The sequence below is a fragment of the Nelusetta ayraudi genome, unplaced genomic scaffold, assembly GCF_046127955.1.
Source record: "Nelusetta ayraudi isolate G7.1 ecotype Tasmania unplaced genomic scaffold, CSIRO-AGI_Nayr_v1 ptg000034l, whole genome shotgun sequence".
Lineage (NCBI taxonomy): Eukaryota > Metazoa > Chordata > Actinopteri > Tetraodontiformes > Monacanthidae > Nelusetta > Nelusetta ayraudi.
The window spans coordinates 1,622,603-1,640,201 of NW_027466084.1; the positions used below are offsets into that span (position 1 = coordinate 1,622,603).

The window sequence follows — 17,599 nt, forward strand, 5'->3', positions numbered from 1 at the left end:
CCTCTGCCTCCTAACTGTAGCTTTACAGTTGACTGTTTGTGCGTCAGCGGCATCAATGACTTCGACTAACGTAAAACCACCTCGACACAGTGAGACTCCAGAGTCAGTTTGGGGGGGGGGGGGGGGTGAAGGCTGCACCTGACCCGCTGATCCACACCTTCTTGTTCTAACGTGTGCGCGTGGCGAGCTCTGAGGTCACGTGGTAGTGGGTGGGGCGGAGTCACTATCCCCGCGGACTGACAGACGTTGCGTACACGCGTTTCTCACCCGCGACGTTTTTTCTCCTCTCCCACTTGACGGCACCTTATTGAAACAGCGTGGGACGGTGCGTGGACGCCGCCGACTCCTGAGCAGCTGTTTCCCCCCCCCCCCACCCGGTGCCCCGAGCTGACTTCCGGTTGCTGCTGCTGCTGCGCCCGCCGGTGGCCACAGGTGGCCGGAGAGAGGTCATGTCTCACGGAGAAGGCGCAACAAATGCTGCTGGAAAGTAAGTGTGTGTGTGTGTGTGTGTGTGTGTGTGTGTGTGTGTGTGTGTGTGTGATGACAAACCTGTCAAGGAAATACAAAGGAACGGGAGTCACTGGCAACTTCCCCCCCCCCCCCCCTTTTTTTTTCTTTTTAGTTCCTGCTTGCTGACGCTCGTCTCGAATAATGAGAACAGGAGTTGACTTTATGCCAGCTGGTAAAGTCAAGAACAAGATGGTTGTGTCTTGTCATCATGTCTGGGCCAGGGAGCAGACACACAACAGTGTGGCACTGCTGCCCTGATGACACACACTAACTAACTAACTGTCCCAAGTAGTGACAAAGTTTCAATGAACTTTATTGTCACACCAGCTCACGTTTTACAGTTACAGTGCAAAATTAGTACTCGGGTCTGATTTGGAAGCCTTCAAGGGGAAATCAAAAATCAAGTGCCGAAAAAAAGCAACAAAAAAAGGGGGACACACCAAGGACTGAACTCCCTGCTCCTGTCAATAGCGTCTCCAAACTGTGCTCCTTCCTGTGTGTTTGTGCGTTGTACGAAACCAGCCAGACTGCTTATGTTTACACATCCAAAACACACCACAGGCATAGTTGTGTGTGGAAAAAGTCACATATAACCAATGCACCTTTTTGTTAAAGAACAAAAACAAAACAACAATAAATGTGTGTTTATGTTTCTGGGAACTCGCTCCCTCATTGACATGGTTGCGGCAGTTCTTATAGGATTTAGTCCGTTTAAAAATGTCCCCTTTCTCTTACGTCCGTGTCTCAAAAGTTTGATTTGATGATGATTGTGGGGGGCGTTTTTGCTCATTGCGTTGTCTTTATTGTGTGTGTGTGTGTGTGTGTGTGTGTGTGTGTGTGTGTGTGTGTGTGTGTGTGTGTGTGCGCCAGCTCCTCGCCAATGTCCCTCAGGGAGTGCCTGGCTGAGTGCATGGAGGCCCTGGATCTCTTCCTCAACAACCACTTCAGCGAGAGCCTGCAGAGGCTGCAGCCAAGGTAACGGCTTCCCACCGGCGTGCGTTTGCTTCTTCGGCGCCATTTCATTTCTGTCTCGTCGTGCCCATTTTTAACATTATGAAACGTCCTCGGCCCTTGCCGGTTTCGCTTCCTATCAGCTGAGGCTGGAGCGCGGACCCGGGGGAGGGAGAGGAGGGGTTCTCCTTCCCCGGGTCTCCAGGATATGAGGTGTTTGCTGAAGCTGACGCCCAAGGTCTGACTGATTCAACACCTCGCAGAGCGGCGGCCTGCAAAATAAACAGCGAGCGAGCGAGTGAGTGAGTGAGTGAGTGAGTGAGTGAGTGAGTGAGTGAGTGCGGGACTAGCTGGATCGCTAAAGGAGTCAGGCTGCATTAAGACGGCCCTCTGTTTACCCAAACGCTTTGTGTTGGTCTCTTTATTAGCACTTCCAGAGAGTCATTTAAAACTGTGTTTCTCAAGTTTTAGCCTCATAATGACAATGTAGTCTACATTTATTTATACTTTATACCAAGGGTGTAAAACTCAAATACACAGTGGGGCCGAAATTTAAGATTTTGACTTTTAAAAGTCGTGGGCCAACATTGGTATTTGTTGAACAGATCTTCCTCCAGATATAACAGTGAACCTTTTAATCTGAACTCAAACAAGTTTTCCTTTAACTTGAATAGAGAACAAGCAAAGCGTAATACTATACAATAAATAACTTAATATTGCGCACATGCAAAATCATCAAAATAAATAAAATGTTTTCATTTGCAATGGTCATCCTTTTCCACGGGCTAAAAATCAATTTCAAAATAAAATAACAAACAATAAACCAATTCAGTGAAAGTAATATCCTTCAATGAACGTCATGTTGTGACTGTGCAGAGCATTCTGGGATTTGTAGTGTCAGCGGTACATGTGCTGTATAATACCGGCGGGCCAGCTCTGGTACTGATTTTGTATTGCCTAGCGCGCCAAATACAATTACACACCTGTGATTTATACTCACTCAGTGTGAAAGCTGGGCCTGTTTCAATGCACATAAAGCTGATATCCTGGGAGGAATTGAGGGAGGAAAACAGGCTCACGTTCCTTTTAAAGCACTTCACAATGGGATGCTATTCTTTTTTTTTAGACCAATTAAGTGAAACTGGATCATTTTTCACGGCACACCGGACATCATCTCACGGTACCCTTAGTGAGCCGTGGCACAGTGGTCGGATAAACACGGACATTTAAAGATCACACCTCCCTCCGAAAAACAACGCCGTCGCTGTTTGCAGACTGTTTGTAGCACGGCTCTGGCTGTCGTCCCGTGCAGAGCCGGCGAGAGCATGTACCACGCCCTCATCTACGCCACGCTGCTGGAGATGCAGGCCATGATGACGTTCCAGCCCGACGACATCAGCAACGCGGGGAACACCATGAAGAGCGCCCAGGAGGTTTGCCACAGGTCGGAAAAGTCTCGCGCACCCAACCGGCAACGTTAACGTCAAGTCTGTTTGCGGACACATTTGCGTCGTTCCGCATTTCGCTGCGGTCGTAAATTTTGGCAAAAGGTGAAATACTGAAATTAACATTGTCGTTTTGAAAAAACAGGTTTCGGAGAAAATCCCAGAGTAGCAAGTCAGGAGACAACGCAGTCGATGAAGGTAATTGTGATTTTTATTTAGAACCTGTTGGGGGGGGGGGGGGGGGGGGGGGGGGGGGACAGCAAACGGTCAAACTGTTGAACTCAGTTTCCAAGTAGTTTGAAGCAGCCCATTAACTCTTTAGTGCCTTCTTAACTATATTAGGAATTAAATTCTCTCCATTTTAGTATATTTTAACCTAAAGGTGCTCTATTTTTTTTTTTAATGTCTTCGTTCATTACATAGATGATAACTTGGAGTTTGCTTCCTAAAAGAGCCATTTTTCCCTCTATTTTGCCACCTGAATTCTCCCCTCACCCATCATCTTGTGCAACGGTGTTGACGAGCTGGTCTTAAAGACCTGTGATTCATTGATCCAGACTTTATCTATTAGGTGGGGAGAGTAGATCAGTTTCCTGTATTTCCAGTTTACCACTATTTGAACCAAGACGGAGTACTTATGTGCATTTAAAACCTTCCCAGAGGACAACTGCAAATATTTGTCCGCGTTTTTTTTTTTTTTTTTTCTTTCCCCCCAGTGGAGCTTCACGCTGAAGTTTGTTATGCAGAGTGCCAACTCCAGAGGGCCGCTCTCACCTTCCTGCAGGTGCGCTCCACTGTCTTGCACGTTTTCAAAAGAATTTCGGTCCAGCCGCGAGTCCTGATGTGGATGAATCTCTTTAAGTTTTAAATGCCATCCAGAGATATGATGTTTTAGTCTCATTTATGCCTTAGACTGAGCTATTTTACATTTTCAATGCTTTTTATTGCTTCTTAATCCAATGTAAGGCACTTTGAAATCATTTATTTGATGTATTATTATTATTATTATTATTATTATTATTACATAGGACTCACAGTATCCCCACTTTGTATTTTAGGACGAGAACATGGTGAGTTTCATCAAAGGAGGGATCAAAGTACGAAACAGTTACCTGATTTACAAGTAAGTGCTGAGCGGTGTTGGCCAGTAATCTATTACTAAGTAATCCACGACTGTAATTAAACTACTTTTTGAGTAACGGTGTAATGTAACGGGATTACTGTGGCAAAACTGGGAATTATATCATAATTACTTCACCAAGTGACGATTCCACTACTTTTCCAAAATCTTTTGCAAGCTAAAAAAAAATGACATGATATGCGATGACGCGCCAAAACAAGCATGGCGGCGGTGGAAGAAAAAACAGCGATTGCATTTGGTAGCTGGAAACACAAACACTATTCTGAGTTCATCTCGTCTAAATGAAAGAATATCGTGGTTCGTTGTACGTTATGAGCAGGAAACGAGACGGCAATATTTGGAATTGCAAAATTTGCACTTCAGTAAAGTTCATTCCAAAGCACTGAGCAACTGTTACTTTATCTTTCTTTGAACTAAAGTAATTAGTAATTGATTGCTTATGAAACAGAGTAGTAATTAGATTACTTTTATGGGGTAATTCCAACAACACTGGTGCTGAGTGACAGTAAGGCTGACATTGGGCATTCAGTCAGGAGGAAAAACATTCTGAGCATGAAAGTGCCTCTAAATAGAATTCTTATGGTAAGCAAATGCGGTCAAAAGTGACCTCCTTCAATGAAAAACCGCCTCAGTGACGTCACAGTTGTGACGTCTGCTTTGTCCTTGGTTCGGTTTCACTGTTCAATCACTTAAAAGCCGCCATTAGTGAGCGACGGCTGTATAAAACACACGTCCACGCTGTACAGACGAGCCCTGACACTGTTATTTCCCTGCTCTGGGTTGATATTCTTTGTTCATGACGAGACTCTGTGCCCTCTATTCCCCCCACAGGGAGCTGCACTCCCTCATAAAAGCTCAGAGCTGCCACAGAGGGCCCAGCCACGAGCACCTGGAGGGAGGAATCTCATTTGGGATTGGTGCTTTCAATCTGGTGCGTAGCCAAAACGTCTCTCGTCAAATTAGCTTGTGCGGCCTCGCGCAACGGGGTTAGCGAAGGTTCACCGGCTCGTCTTTCCCTCGCAGGCGCTCTCCCTCTTCCCTCCGCGGATACTGAAGCTTTTGGAGTTTGCCGGATTCTCCGGAGACAAGGTGGGCCTGCGCGGAGTTCCGCGGACCGGCGACGGCGCTCCGCGACGTTCCGTCCTCACGTGGTTTTTCTTTGGTTGTTTTTTTTTTGGTTGCGTTCCAGGAATTCGGCCTGTCTCTGCTGCGCAAAGGTGCCACCGGGATGAACCTGCGCTCCATGCTGTGTGCTCTTCTGCTGCTCTGCTACTACACATTCCTCACTTTTATATTAGGTGAGTGTAGGAGCGAACACTGGCTCAGATAAAAACAACAACATTTTGGCTGCTACAGTGAGAGTTTCACCTCCAAAGTCAAAGAAAAAAGTCCAAAAACAAGCTAACAGTGATGATTAGCATGTGTTCTCAGAATGAATGAGCGGACTGTGCTCACTCATCATTCTATATATCTGATACTTGATACATTTTCTTGACTCTCAGGGACGGGCGAAGGAGAGGTGGAAGAGGCCGAGACTCTGTTGAAACCCTTCCGGCTGCGCTATCCCCGGGTGAGTGACAGCTCAAACTGTTTACGGAATAACAATCCAAATGAAGTAAGATTAGTGTTTCTGTGTGACACACAGATTTTTTTTTTTGGGGGGGGCTGCTTTTCATTTAAAAGGAAAAGGGACGAGGCAAAAACGTTCAGTATGTTGAGTTTGATAAAAAAGTTGAAACAGCAAATCGAACTTAGCCAATGTGTTCTGCACAAAACACATCGCTCCCCTGCATAAAACGGGTGAAAGTAGCACTAACAGGGGATCGCTCAGTGTTTCTAATTGTTTCTTAAGGTTACCTTCCCCATGTGTGAAGGTGGCAGTTATTCATAGCGTGTGTCGTCAGTGAAGGCGGTGAGGAAACAGGAAGTAAATGTCGGAATGTGGAATTTGTTTTGTTTTGCCTTCGATAGGATCACTAGAATTCCTCCGCAGCTGAGCGGTGCGTTGGCACCGAGGCTCAGTGTCGGTGGCCTTACGGAGGGAAGTTCCCCTCAGGCTCGCACTCGGAGCAGTTCGGTCTTATCGTGCCCAACAATCAACAAACGGGCGTCCTGTATTTCCCGTCTCTCCGCGGCGTCCGCCTTCGCAACTAAAGCATGGAAAACACGGTTGCTGGAAGCGTCGACGCTTGGAACAGGTTTAAACACGGCGAGTCACTCCGCTCCACTCAAGCTGAGGTGACAGTGTGGCCGGTCCGGGTAGAGATTGACACAGTTGGTTTAAGGTCCTATGTATTCTCTATACTGCATGAGTTGTTGTAATTCAATCAGTGTCAAATAAATAGAGAAAAAATGAATAGGCTTAAAAGAATGCCAGAAGTGGGTCGAAGTCTTGTTCACCTTCCTGGTACTTTGGCCTAAACTGTCTGTCATGAAGATCACAACTCTCATCCCCTGCACTCAGTGTTGCTGGTGCGCTGCAGTCTATCCCAGCTGTCTTAGATTAGACTTGAATAGACTTAATTGATCCCACAGCTGGGGAATTGCTTTGTTGCAGCAGTGCCTGACAACAGAAAAAAGACAAAAACAAACACTATATTCTATAAATACGTCAATTAACCTCAACAACTTACCTTGAGAAATTCATCGTAAAGGTCATAAAAGTATACAGATAGGAATTTCATGGAGCAGTTCAAATATTTAATCCAGAAAGTCTGGTTAGCTATGAGCTAGCTCCTTCAAAACAGGTCAACTTATTTTGACCCTGCACCTTGAGAGAATCAGAATTGAGAATCCTTAGGAACCGAAATCGTTCTTGTTCAAATGATGCCCAACCCCAGTGTGTTCGACAGGTCCTCGCAAAATCAAACTAGACTAATCTATAGAGACTATACAATGCCTATAAACATATTCCAAGACTGTATACTCTTATAAGTACTATAGAATTTACATTAAAAAAAAACAAACCCAAAAATAAATGTTTCACGTGTGATGAAATGAAAGATATGAGAGATCTTGGAGTGCAGGCGGGTTCCCGCCCAGGACGGGGCGCCAGTTCGCAGGGCCACGTACAGAAACAGTCGCACTCACACTCACACCTCCGGCCAGTTCAGAGTTCCTTTGGTTGCCGCCGGGGCAGGAAGCTGCAGCGCTTGGACAGAATCCACATGGACACAGGGGCAGGGGGAGATCACAGAATTGAACCTGCATCATTCTGGCAGTAAAGCAACAGTCAGTTGCGCCACAGTTTTTTTGTACTCATCCGAAAAAAAAAAAAAAAAAAGTATTTTATTTTTTTTGCTCCTGCGACCGAGCCCCCACAGAACTCTCCTCCCTCCGCTTCGTTCTTTCGTTCCCACTGTTTTGTTTTGTTTTGTAACTCATTCCTGTGGATTTACTATCTCTGGCTTCACTCCACCCTTCGACCACATTGCCTGCCCATCCCAAGAGAACAAACTGAGCGCCTGGACTGAAGCGAGCGACGCAGAAATGCCGCTGTCACACACGCCAGAGTTACTGCCGTTATCTCAGCCCTGCGGTTTCGCAGTGCGGCTGTGTGAAAAAAATGCTCTCTCCTCTTTCAGGGAGCCGTCTTCCTCTTCTTCGCGGGCAGGATCGAAGCCATCAAGGGAAACATTGATGAGGTGCGTTTCAGATTCACACTCAACTGCCGTGAGTTCCCACCGACTGGCCAATAATCGCTCCTTCATTAAATCGCCTTTCTGCCAATGCAATCCCGCCTACCCGCCAGGCGGTGGCGCTGTTTGAGGACGGCTGCAGGGCGCAGCACGCCTGGAAGCAGTTCCACCACATGTGCTACTGGGAGCTGATGTGGTGCTTCACCTACAAGCGCGCCTGGAAGATGGCCTACTTCTACGCAGACCTGCTGAGCAACGAGAGCCGGTGGTCCAAGGTGCCCCCCCCCCTCCCCCTGCCCCAAGCGCTCGTCGTCTCACGTGTCAAAGATTCTGGGAGTCACCGTCCCGTCTCTGTCGCTCTCTCAACGCAGGCCATGTACGTGTACATGAAAGCTGCTTACCTCAGCATGCTGTCCCACGACGAGTGCAGGCCCTTCGGGGAGAACGAGGTGGAGCTCTTCAGGTAGATCTGATGCGGAACTACTTTTCCTTTCTCCATTCCTCGCTCCCTCGTGCTCTTATTGGTGACCAAACGTCCAGGTCTCCACGAACCCCAGGATGCTGCGCATGCCTCGCGTATTTGTAGTAAAGTTAAAAAAAAAAAAAAGTTAAATAGTTGTTGTTTTTTTTTAGCTTTTGCTGAAAAGTCAGCTGTGCATTACTGTGGTAAATGGCATACAATACATATATATATATACCTGTATATTTATATATATATACATAGCAGGGAGGGAGAGAGAGATGTGCATGTGTGTGTATATATATATATATGCAAGGAGCAGCAAGTCCACGTCTGTGACTTGTCCCGGAAAAGCCCTTCCTTCCTTGTTACGCTACGTCGTTGGCAGGTCAGGAAGTGCCGCAGCTCTCCGAGCTTTCTGCCACGTCGGCTTCGGGCTTTTCTCTCATGTCGTCCCGTGTCTTCAGGAAAGTGCCGACCTTCAAGCAGAAGATAGCTGGGAAGTCTCCTCCAACGGAGAAGTTTGCTATCCGTAAAGCCCGGCGCTACAAGGCCAACTGCCCCGTCAAGCTGCCCATCCCAGTGCTGGTATAGCATTGAAAGAGCATGCACGCACGCACGCACGCACGCACGCACGCACGCACGCACGCACGCACGCACGCACGCACGCACACACACACACGCACGCACGCACGCACGCACGCACGCACACACACGGCTTCCTCTCTTTGCTTCCAGGAGATGATGTACATGTGGAACGGCTTCAGCATGATCAGTAAACGGCCGGAGCTGACTGACGGGATGATGGAGACGCTGGACGAGGCGGAGCGCACCCTCATGGACGCTCCTGGTAAAACCAAAGCCTGAACGACTGTCAGCGCCTACAGTAAATTGCCGGCAGGGGTGCGTGACTTCTCCGCTTTGTGCGTGTGCGCTCGCCTTCCAGTCAACGAGTTCTCAGTGGACGACCGCTGCGTGATCTTACTGCTGAAGGGTCTGTGTCTGAAGAACCAGGGCAGGGCAGAGGCGGCGGAGGACTGCTTCCAAAAAGTGTTTTCCATGTGAGTTCTGCGGCAGCCGTTCCAACGTGGAAGAGCGATGACAGCCGTTTCCTAGGGTTGGGCATCGCGCTTCGATTAGAACCGAGACTAACTTTCCGATTCTTCCGGAATTAGTTCACTTCAATTCCTAATTTCAGTGCCAACAACCTGGAGGAAGAAGCTGCCGTCTCTGATCCCGAACGAATATTGAATCCAGAAGGTCTGGTTAGCTATGAGCTAGCTCATTCAAAACATGTCAACTTTTTATGACAGTGTCTCCCAAAACAATAGTCATCGAGAAACTGGAACCGAAATACATTTTTTTTTTTTTTTCAAACAGGTTTTAGCAAAGTTGGCAAATCTGGTTGCTTTTTTTTTTTTTTTTTCGAGGGGGCGTGCATTTCAGGTGAAATTTCAGAATTTGCCTAAAATGCAGTCAACTTAAAATCCATTTAATTTGACCCTGCGCAAACTTTTAAATGCAAATGTCCAACTGTGCAACGACATGATGGTTGTGGAAGAAGTGGCCACCGTACATTTCTCCTTGAATGCCCTGCTTTCATAGTGTAATATGACCTTTGCAGCAACTTTCCACACGTTTCACAAACTCCACCCTTAAAGGTGATATCCCTAACTTTTTGTGAGTTGCGTACATGGCGAAATGAACTGACCGTGTCGGCTAATTAACCAGTCTTTTTCTTATGCGCATGCTCAGGGAAAAGAAGATGAGGTTCGACCACTACGTGGTGCCCAACACTCTGGTGGAGCTCAGTCTGCTCTACATAGATCAGGGCAGGAGGGACGAGGCCATTAAGCTCCTGACTAAAGCCAAGTAAGTTCATGCTGGGCATCTTTTGCCTCTTAACTGACAGATTAATGAATTTAAAAATTTGACACCTTTTGACAGTGAGCTCAGTTTTACATTGGCTACACTAGAATTTAATGTAGCGGCGTTTTTTTTTTTTTTTTTTTTTTACGGTTTCTACTTTGGGTCGTTTCATAGAAGTTTTGACTGACCTGAAGGCAGGTTTCAATTTTAATGAAATGTTCTTGAAAAACTTTTTTGGAGCAGCATTTCGCCATTTTCCACAAAAAAGCTCCTCCCCAAAACAGACGTTTTGCATTTGTGACCTTAAAACACACACATTACAGAAGGCTTGATGCCGGAACATGTTTTTTGGGATTAAGGTCTGACAATAAAGCCATTTTATTGAATTTTTAGTGCCTTTGAGTTGCCTGTTAATTTGTTTTTGTAGTATAGTGTTGATTTATAGTAAAGCCTACAATTTCAGTTTGTTTCCAGTACTTATTTTGGAATGATTTTTTTAACTTAGTCCTTCTGTTTTACTTCTTCCTGTTTTGTTTTGGGTTTTTTTTGTCTTTTTTTTCTAGGTTTGACCTATTCTTGCTGTCCGAAAATAATCGAATCCATTGCTTATACAGTATATTCATCGTCGTAAGGAATCTTATTCTTTAACGTCACGTTTGTTTTGTTTTGTTTTTAATGTTCCGGAGTGGAATAGGTTGTGGTTCCGCTTTTGCTAGCTCATCTTCTGTTTCAACACTAGAGGTCGCTGTCTGCTCGTGGCATACTCCCCTCACACAGTTGTCAGTCGGTATATGTAGAGTTTTCCCTCAGCTCACGTTCAATTTGAATTGAAATGGGGTTGAGAAACAGCAATTTAAAGTCCCACCGGCTGTCAACATCGCAAAGGATCCAAAAGTTGTCCTTTGTGTTTGGCCCCTCCCCCGAGGTAGCAGTGAGCAAGCAGCAGTGGCTCCCTCAGCAAGGATTTTGTGACGTGAATAAGAGCTGAAAATTATTAAAATAAAGCTGAATTAAATTAAATGTTTGAATTGTATGAGGTAGGAGTCTATTAAATCAGGAAATAAACCCCCCGCCTCAGGCCACATGTAATCCTTGCTGCCCTTTCATCTACCGCGTTAACTGTCTGTGCTGTTTTTTTGACTCGTAGATACAACTACAAAGAGTACTCGATGGAGTCTCGCACTCACTTCAGGATACACGCTGCTCTGGCCAAACTCAAGGCTGACCAAGGCGAAGACAACAACCCTCGGCCGTAGGACGTGTCCATCTCTGGACTCTTACCCAGTGACCATTTGCATACTGGGTGTACTGGCTGTGTTGGGGTTTAGTCTTTGAAGTGTGATGCTCGTGTCATTTAAGGACAAATCAACAGGCAGCCTGTTGGAACGTGGATCTCCTTAGACTGGCTTCCAAGAGCATTTAAGTATCAAACTGACTTTGGCATGGGTGATATGGTCTTCTTAGGCATTTTACTGTTTACAAAAAAAAAATAAAAAAAATACACTCTTGTAATTTCAATCATTTAGGTGTAATTAATAATTTACTAATTTTATGTCATTAAAAATTTGTTAAACATGTCTCAAACAATATTTAGATTTACTTTGGGAAGACACACAAACGCTGACTTCGAGATGAACATAACTGACATTTTCTTCAGCAAACTATGAAAAATGGCCCGCTGGTCAGTCTTGTGGACATGAGTCATGAGTTTCTTCCATTCTGTTGGGCTGCAGCGCCATCACATGATGTGAAACAGCTGCTCGCCGAGGTTTCAATCTCGCATTCAGTGCGCGCGTCTGTGTGGTTTGAACTGAAACCAATTTACTGTGGAGGGCCCACAGGTCGTTCAGTGAGTGCACTTTAGCAAAAGGTTTTTCAGAAGAAGAAAAAAATATTTTTACAGAAATAAATTCTACCTAAAAACAGTGTATTTTTCTTAAATGATCTTTGCACGTTATGTCGTTATCCTTCTACACAAAAAAAACAAAACACTGTGCAACAACTCATTATTTAATGATTGAAAAAAAGGAGACAGTCATGAAACACGAACATGCAGAGAAAATAAACTCTGGATAGAGTTAAGAGTCTAAATTCCCCAGTTATGCAGTCAACCTCCCAGCTCATGAAATACAGTCAGCCCAAGGCCCGGTAGTTGTTCATCCCTCTCTCCGAGACTATGAGGAAGCAGCTGGGGTTGTGGCGGGAGTTGCTGTCTGCTCCTCCTTCTGCCTGCGCTTCATCAGTTTCTTCTTCTTCTTCTCCTCCTTCTCTATCTCGGCAACCATGTCCAAAAACTTGGGGCTGCGGGGGTCCACCGAGTAGCCAAAGCGCTCTCTGGCTTCTGCTAGCAGCTTAGCACGCCGGGTTTTCTCCTCCCTCGCTTTCCGGCTGGTTTCATGTTTCTCTCGGCGCCAGTCCGCCACCATCTTTGGCATTTTGGCCATGTTGGCGGCGATGAGTTTCTCTCTAGAAAAGATGGATGTCAAAAAGCACTGATGAAAAAGTCTGTGATATGTCATGTGAGTGCTGAGAAACATGAAATTCCCAGAAGGACAACGCTCAGGTAAATCTTAAATTCTGCACATATGATTTCTGTTTTGTTTTGTTTTTTTCCAATCTCTATCCTTATCATAACAGTGAAATGGGTCCATCTTTGTAATTGTAGAGCACTATGAAATAGGCTGAAAAATGAATGAGAACTGGGCACTGCTTGTAAAAGAACTGGATGGACGCATGGCCAGAAGAGCATCTGTTGGGATAACAACCAAGAAGGTGATTGAAATAATAGATTAAATAAAATAAAATAAAAATCAACAAACACCACCTGAAATATACAATCATTTTGGAGGTCATTCAGTGTTTGATACTGGCGAGTTTCCAATGATACACATATATAAAGCTCTACTCTAAAACATTTTAAACCTAAACTGATTAGAATATGGGGGGGGGGGGGGGGAGAGAGGTCTCATCCTCCCTCGGTTTTATGAACCCCATTTATATCCTAACGTTTTATAGAACATTTAATAAACATTAACGTTAACCTTGATGTGATTAAATAATTTAATAGGTTAAATATGAGAAAAGGTCCGTGTTTGGACAACACAAATATCCCAAATGCTAGTCTCCAAACTCTTTGGGTGTATAATGAATAAATAAAACATATGAAAAACAGTTTTCTATGTGTGAAAAGGCACACGGTGACTGTCCGATAATTGACGCAGTGTCGTTAGACATGGCAACACTTACTTCGCCAGTCGTTTCTGAGTTTGCTCCTTCTCCTTGGCTTCGATATTCTTCAGCATCACTTCTAGCGGAGGATGCCACTCTTTCTCCTCGGCAACGATCCTGTCCAGCTGCTCATGAGTGGGCCACAGCGACGCAGGGTCGATGCCCGACGACGTGCCGTAGCGACCGAACAGCTTTCTGTCATACTTGGCCGTCTTCTGCCACTCCGGCGTCCTCTCGCTGTCCTTGTCCGGGATGTAGGGCTTGTAGAGGTTCAGCTTTAAAGGCTTCGGGTTGTAGGATGCCGTTTGTAAAATAACGCCACTTTGGGAGTTCGCAGAAAGTACTGTTTTAGAGGCTGAAAATCCCGTTAACGACCTGCATAGAGCTGCCGCCCTCCTACACAGCACGGAGGCCGCCATGTTCCTTCGCTCACCACAAGGACCCGCAGTAAACGCAGAGTCGTCTTCCGCTGTGCCTGTCCAGAAAAAGCTTCTTTCGGTAAGTAAAATCATTTACATTCCTCGAGTCTACGTATTTTTATTGAAGCTGTTTTACTAATCCTATACTGTTTAAAGTTACTTTTCTTTTACTCTTTTTCACAAATACACGTCTCTAGTCTGTCACTGCGCTCTCCAGAAATGAGAAAATACTGTATGTGCTTAAACTCCAAGCTGTAGTAATCAGCTGTAGTAATCAGCCTTAGATCACTGATATCACCCTCAGGTTTGCGACTACATGCCCAGCTAGGTATTTGCTTGCTTCTTCTGAAACCTCCTCCTGTACAGCTTGTTTTTAAACCCCTGTCAACATTTATAAGACACAGAGAAGATTAAGCAGAAATAAACTAAAACAGATTGATTTTGCAAGAGGCTGTAAATCGAGGGAGTGGCATGGTGATGCAGTTGATTGCGTTGATAGGTCGCAGGTTCGATTTGACCCCGGGGCCTTCGTGTGTGGAGTTTGCCTGCTCTGCCTGCTCCTGTGTGTGCTCTTATTGGCAACTCTTAATTGTCTGTCCGCGTGAATGCCAGTGTGTATGGTTCCTTGTTTTTCATTGTGCCCCGTGTTAAACTGGCAACTTGTCCGGAGGGCCTTGACTCGCCAACATCTCCACGACCCTGAGTGCAGGAGGAGCAGTAATAGAAGATTGATTGCTGAATGGAAACAATGGGCTTAATATGCTGTTTTGAGGAGATAAGTGAAGTGATGTAAAGTAAAAATATATAAATAAAAAACTGGTTAATGAGGATTCAAAAAATACTTTTGAGGCACAGACATCAGTTAATGTTCAGAATTGACTTTATGACTATAATTAAGGTTAATAGGGGTTAAAATATAAAAACGTAAATTCCTAAAATTTTTAGAGATTATTTAGACCTAAATAAAATGCGGTGACCAAAAAGAGCAACATTTCCAGAAATGCTTTGTATCACTAAAAATTCTCATTGACTGAGTGAATAGCTGGGGTGAGCAGGTGGGCTGCACAGCCTGGCAGAGCGAGACGACAAACACCTTTAAATGTTTTGAGCGGAGAAATAAACAGCGCTCAAAAATAGCGGGTCTTTTGTTTTCCCCCCGCCTGTAGCTCCGCCCCCTCTTCTCCCCTTCATCCACACTCCCTCAACTTTTACATCTGATTCCCTTTTTCAAGAAGCGGAGATAGAACAAATGGGACTCCTCTGGAGTGCGCCTCTTGCAGACACAGATGTCGCCGCTTTTGTGCCATGGGAGCGCGCGGAGCCCTCCATCATCATTAAAGATTTAGGGTTCCCATGGCAGGGGTAGCACTAGACTGGAGGTGGGAGGGGGGGTTGGTGGGCATGACAGAGGCTTAATTTGGCTTAGGAGCGATCGGGTGCCAAGCCGGAGGCTTTAGGGATCACATCAACGTCAGTCACAGGCAAATAGGCTTGTTAGCAGTTAGACGATAAGGGGATGGTGGCAAGATGACAGGTCTATTTCTGAGTGACTGTGTGGGTAGGGGGGACGGCTGAGGTATAAATAAATGTTTAGCAAAGTTATATAGAACATCCCCTCTTGAATTGTGACTTTACTATGTGTTGAACTATATCTGTTCTTTAAAAAAAAATTCAAATCAAGTTGAATCAAGTAGGGCATTTTTTATTGAACGCTATGATGGTTTGCTGCACTGGGATTTTTTTGTGTACATGTTTATTGTATATTAACAACCTCTCCTGGTCACAGGGAAAACAGATGTCTCAGATGATGTTGGTCGTGTGCAGTGATTAGGTTGGGTTTAAAGAGCCCCAAAGCACTTGTTGGCAAACAGAAACATTGCAGGTGGTGCAGTATGTCCTGAGTTTCAGGTTTAAGTAAATTCCTAAGAGTTGCCAGAGGAGAACCCCGTGATCAGCACCGGCTACGATCAAGCAAGAACGGCTGGGCAAACTGATTTTAACACAATCCATACGTTCACCAAGTAACGACTGCAACGTTCACATTCTGTCTGTGGAAGTTCTGGAGGAGAAACAATGTTCAACACTGTTACAACTACAACCTACTAAACACTATCGGTCATCGCATCTGCTACATTAAGTATGAGTGGTTGCTATTGTCCTAGATTGCCATCGTCACAACTCTAATATTGGACTGTCATTGATTGTGCTTGGTGGTTGACTTCCAACCTTGAATTCAACAGCTGAGATCTGCTCGCGATTTCTTGTCTTTTTAAAAAGGTAGTTTTGCCACTGCCTCATTGCTACTATTGGTGATTTATATTGGATGCATCGGGTTGTATTTATACTGTATTGCCGGATCCACTGGGAAGTGTTTTGATCATGGTTCTGTGTAAGTGGGCCTTTCTTTGACACTCAGAGTTTCGCCCCAATCATAACATTACAGTCATGGCAGAGTTGTTGGCAGCTATCAGCGAAGACTATCTTAGGACTACTTGCAAATTCATTGAGAGTCACTGATGCAAACAAACAATACACACGTAAGACCTTTGTGTAAAGAATTCCTTAATTTCGTCTTTGTATGAAAACTGCCGCATAATAACCAATGATGGCCATTTTAAAACTAATGGTTGATTAGTTAAGGTGTATATTGAACGTCTGCCTAGACGACCAAAACAATCATATCGTGAACTCTTCTGTAATAGTCATAGCATTTCTAGTCTGCGGTATCTGCAGCGAATGTTCTGCAGCAACTTCTAGTTTCCGTGCTCTCCCTGTGTCTGCGTGGGTTCTCTCCGGGCACTCAGGCTTTCTCACCGCAGTCCAAAAAACAGGCACGTGAGGCGAATTAGGGAACACTAAATTGGCCGTAGGTGTGTGTGCGAATGGTTGTTTGTCTTTCAATGCGGCCCTGCGATGAACTGGCAACTTGTCCAGGGTGTAATCCCGCCTTCGCCTGAAGAGAGCTGGGATAGAATCCAGCACCCCCCGCGACCCTGAGTGCAGCAGAGAGCATAAATAGAAAATGGATGGATGGATGGATGATTTCCTAGGTTTCTTGAAACAATGTAAATAGAGGTTCTGTGACCTTGTTTAAATAAGATGGTGAGTGAGCTCAGATGGCACAATTTAAGTTTTGCAAAGCCGTCAACCTTTTGTCAAGTGGGTTTATTTTTGTTTTATTGGCTTCATCGACTGTATGGTCAAATGTGCAAGGTTTTCTTTTGGAATAAGTGTGTTGAATTAGTAAAAAAAAAATAAAAAAAAAATGAAAAAGGCATCAGTTGATGTGTGATGCGTCTGGCTGTATACTCATCAATCCATACGTTAAGCTACAACACCTGACCATATGCTAGTCTGTGTAACTCAGTGCCCCACATAGTAGATGTGGTCACATGGACCAAAAATCACTGGATTCATCGCCGACCTGATTAAAATTGTGTCATGTGCAGATGTTCAGATCAAAATCCAGTGATCCAGTCCAATACAATCCAGTCAGTGTTCATGCGTTGGGACAATCTGCCCTCTGAAAGTCAAACAATTCAAAAGTGGCCATGTGAATGCACCCAATGTGCCAACTTGTCATGAAAAGTTTTCTTTCATTGATGCAAACTCTGCTGCTCTCTTCTCTGGGAGGCGTTTTACCAAGACTGTGTTACCTTTTGTTGCCACAAACAAGAAACCCTGAGGAATCAGGCCTGAATGTATGAATGTTCTGGGGCTAAACACAACATGTTGGCGCTAAAAATTAGGCTTGTCAGCATGTAGCCGGAACAAGGGATGTGGACGAAACCCAAATAAAAGTGAGCTGAGCTCCGAAATATCTCCTTTTCCCGGTAGTGAGAATCAGAACGCCGCTTCGCTGCGGGAGGAGAAAAGGGGGAGAAAAAAAATAAAAAGGTCGGAAAAATGGCTTTGGTGAGGCGAGTTCCCTTTACGCT

General features: G+C 45.1%; 2 protein-coding genes across 2 annotated transcripts; one reads left to right on the plus strand and one right to left on the minus strand.

Moving 5' to 3' along the window:
- The first annotated feature begins 268 nt into the window (after positions 1–268).
- On the plus strand, positions 269–11,590 carry LOC142892312 (tetratricopeptide repeat protein 39A). Its single transcript, XM_076032360.1, has 18 exons — positions 269–487; positions 1,381–1,485; positions 2,774–2,905; positions 3,052–3,104; positions 3,623–3,690; positions 3,965–4,029; positions 4,879–4,978; positions 5,071–5,136; positions 5,237–5,345; positions 5,550–5,617; positions 7,632–7,691; positions 7,799–7,960; positions 8,057–8,148; positions 8,613–8,733; positions 8,884–8,995; positions 9,092–9,206; positions 9,901–10,017; positions 11,162–11,590. The coding sequence occupies exons 1-18, from the start codon at positions 450–452 to the stop codon at positions 11,268–11,270; spliced, it is 1,692 nt and encodes a 563-aa protein (XP_075888475.1). The 5' UTR covers positions 269–449; the 3' UTR covers positions 11,271–11,590.
- Positions 11,591–11,908: 318 nt separating this feature from the next.
- gadd45gip1 (growth arrest and DNA-damage-inducible, gamma interacting protein 1) lies at positions 11,909–13,691 on the minus strand. The gene is made up of 2 exons (XM_076032361.1): positions 13,261–13,691; positions 11,909–12,480 (listed from the first exon to the last, which is right to left on the minus strand). Exons 1-2 carry the CDS (start codon positions 13,659–13,661, stop codon positions 12,189–12,191), a joined length of 693 nt encoding a protein of 230 aa, XP_075888476.1. The 5' UTR covers positions 13,662–13,691; the 3' UTR covers positions 11,909–12,188.
- Positions 13,692–17,599: the final 3,908 nt, after the last annotated feature.

Bases quoted from the DNA above. Each gene is read 5' to 3' on its own strand.
- LOC142892312 (XM_076032360.1), top strand. From the start codon at position 450: ATGTCTCACGGAGAAGGCGCAACAAATGCTGCTGGAAA. The intron at 8,734-8,883 runs GTATAGCATTGA...CTTTGCTTCCAG, and splicing joins AGCTGCCCATCCCAGTGCTG to GAGATGATGTACATGTGGAA. The intron at 10,018-11,161 runs GTAAGTTCATGC...TTTGACTCGTAG, and splicing joins AAGCTCCTGACTAAAGCCAA to ATACAACTACAAAGAGTACT.
- gadd45gip1 (XM_076032361.1), bottom strand. From the start codon at position 13,661: ATGGCGGCCTCCGTGCTGTGTAGGAGGGCGGCAGCTCTATGCAGGTCG. The intron at 12,481-13,260 runs GTAAGTGTTGCC...CATCTTTTCTAG, and splicing joins ACTCAGAAACGACTGGCGAA to AGAGAAACTCATCGCCGCCA.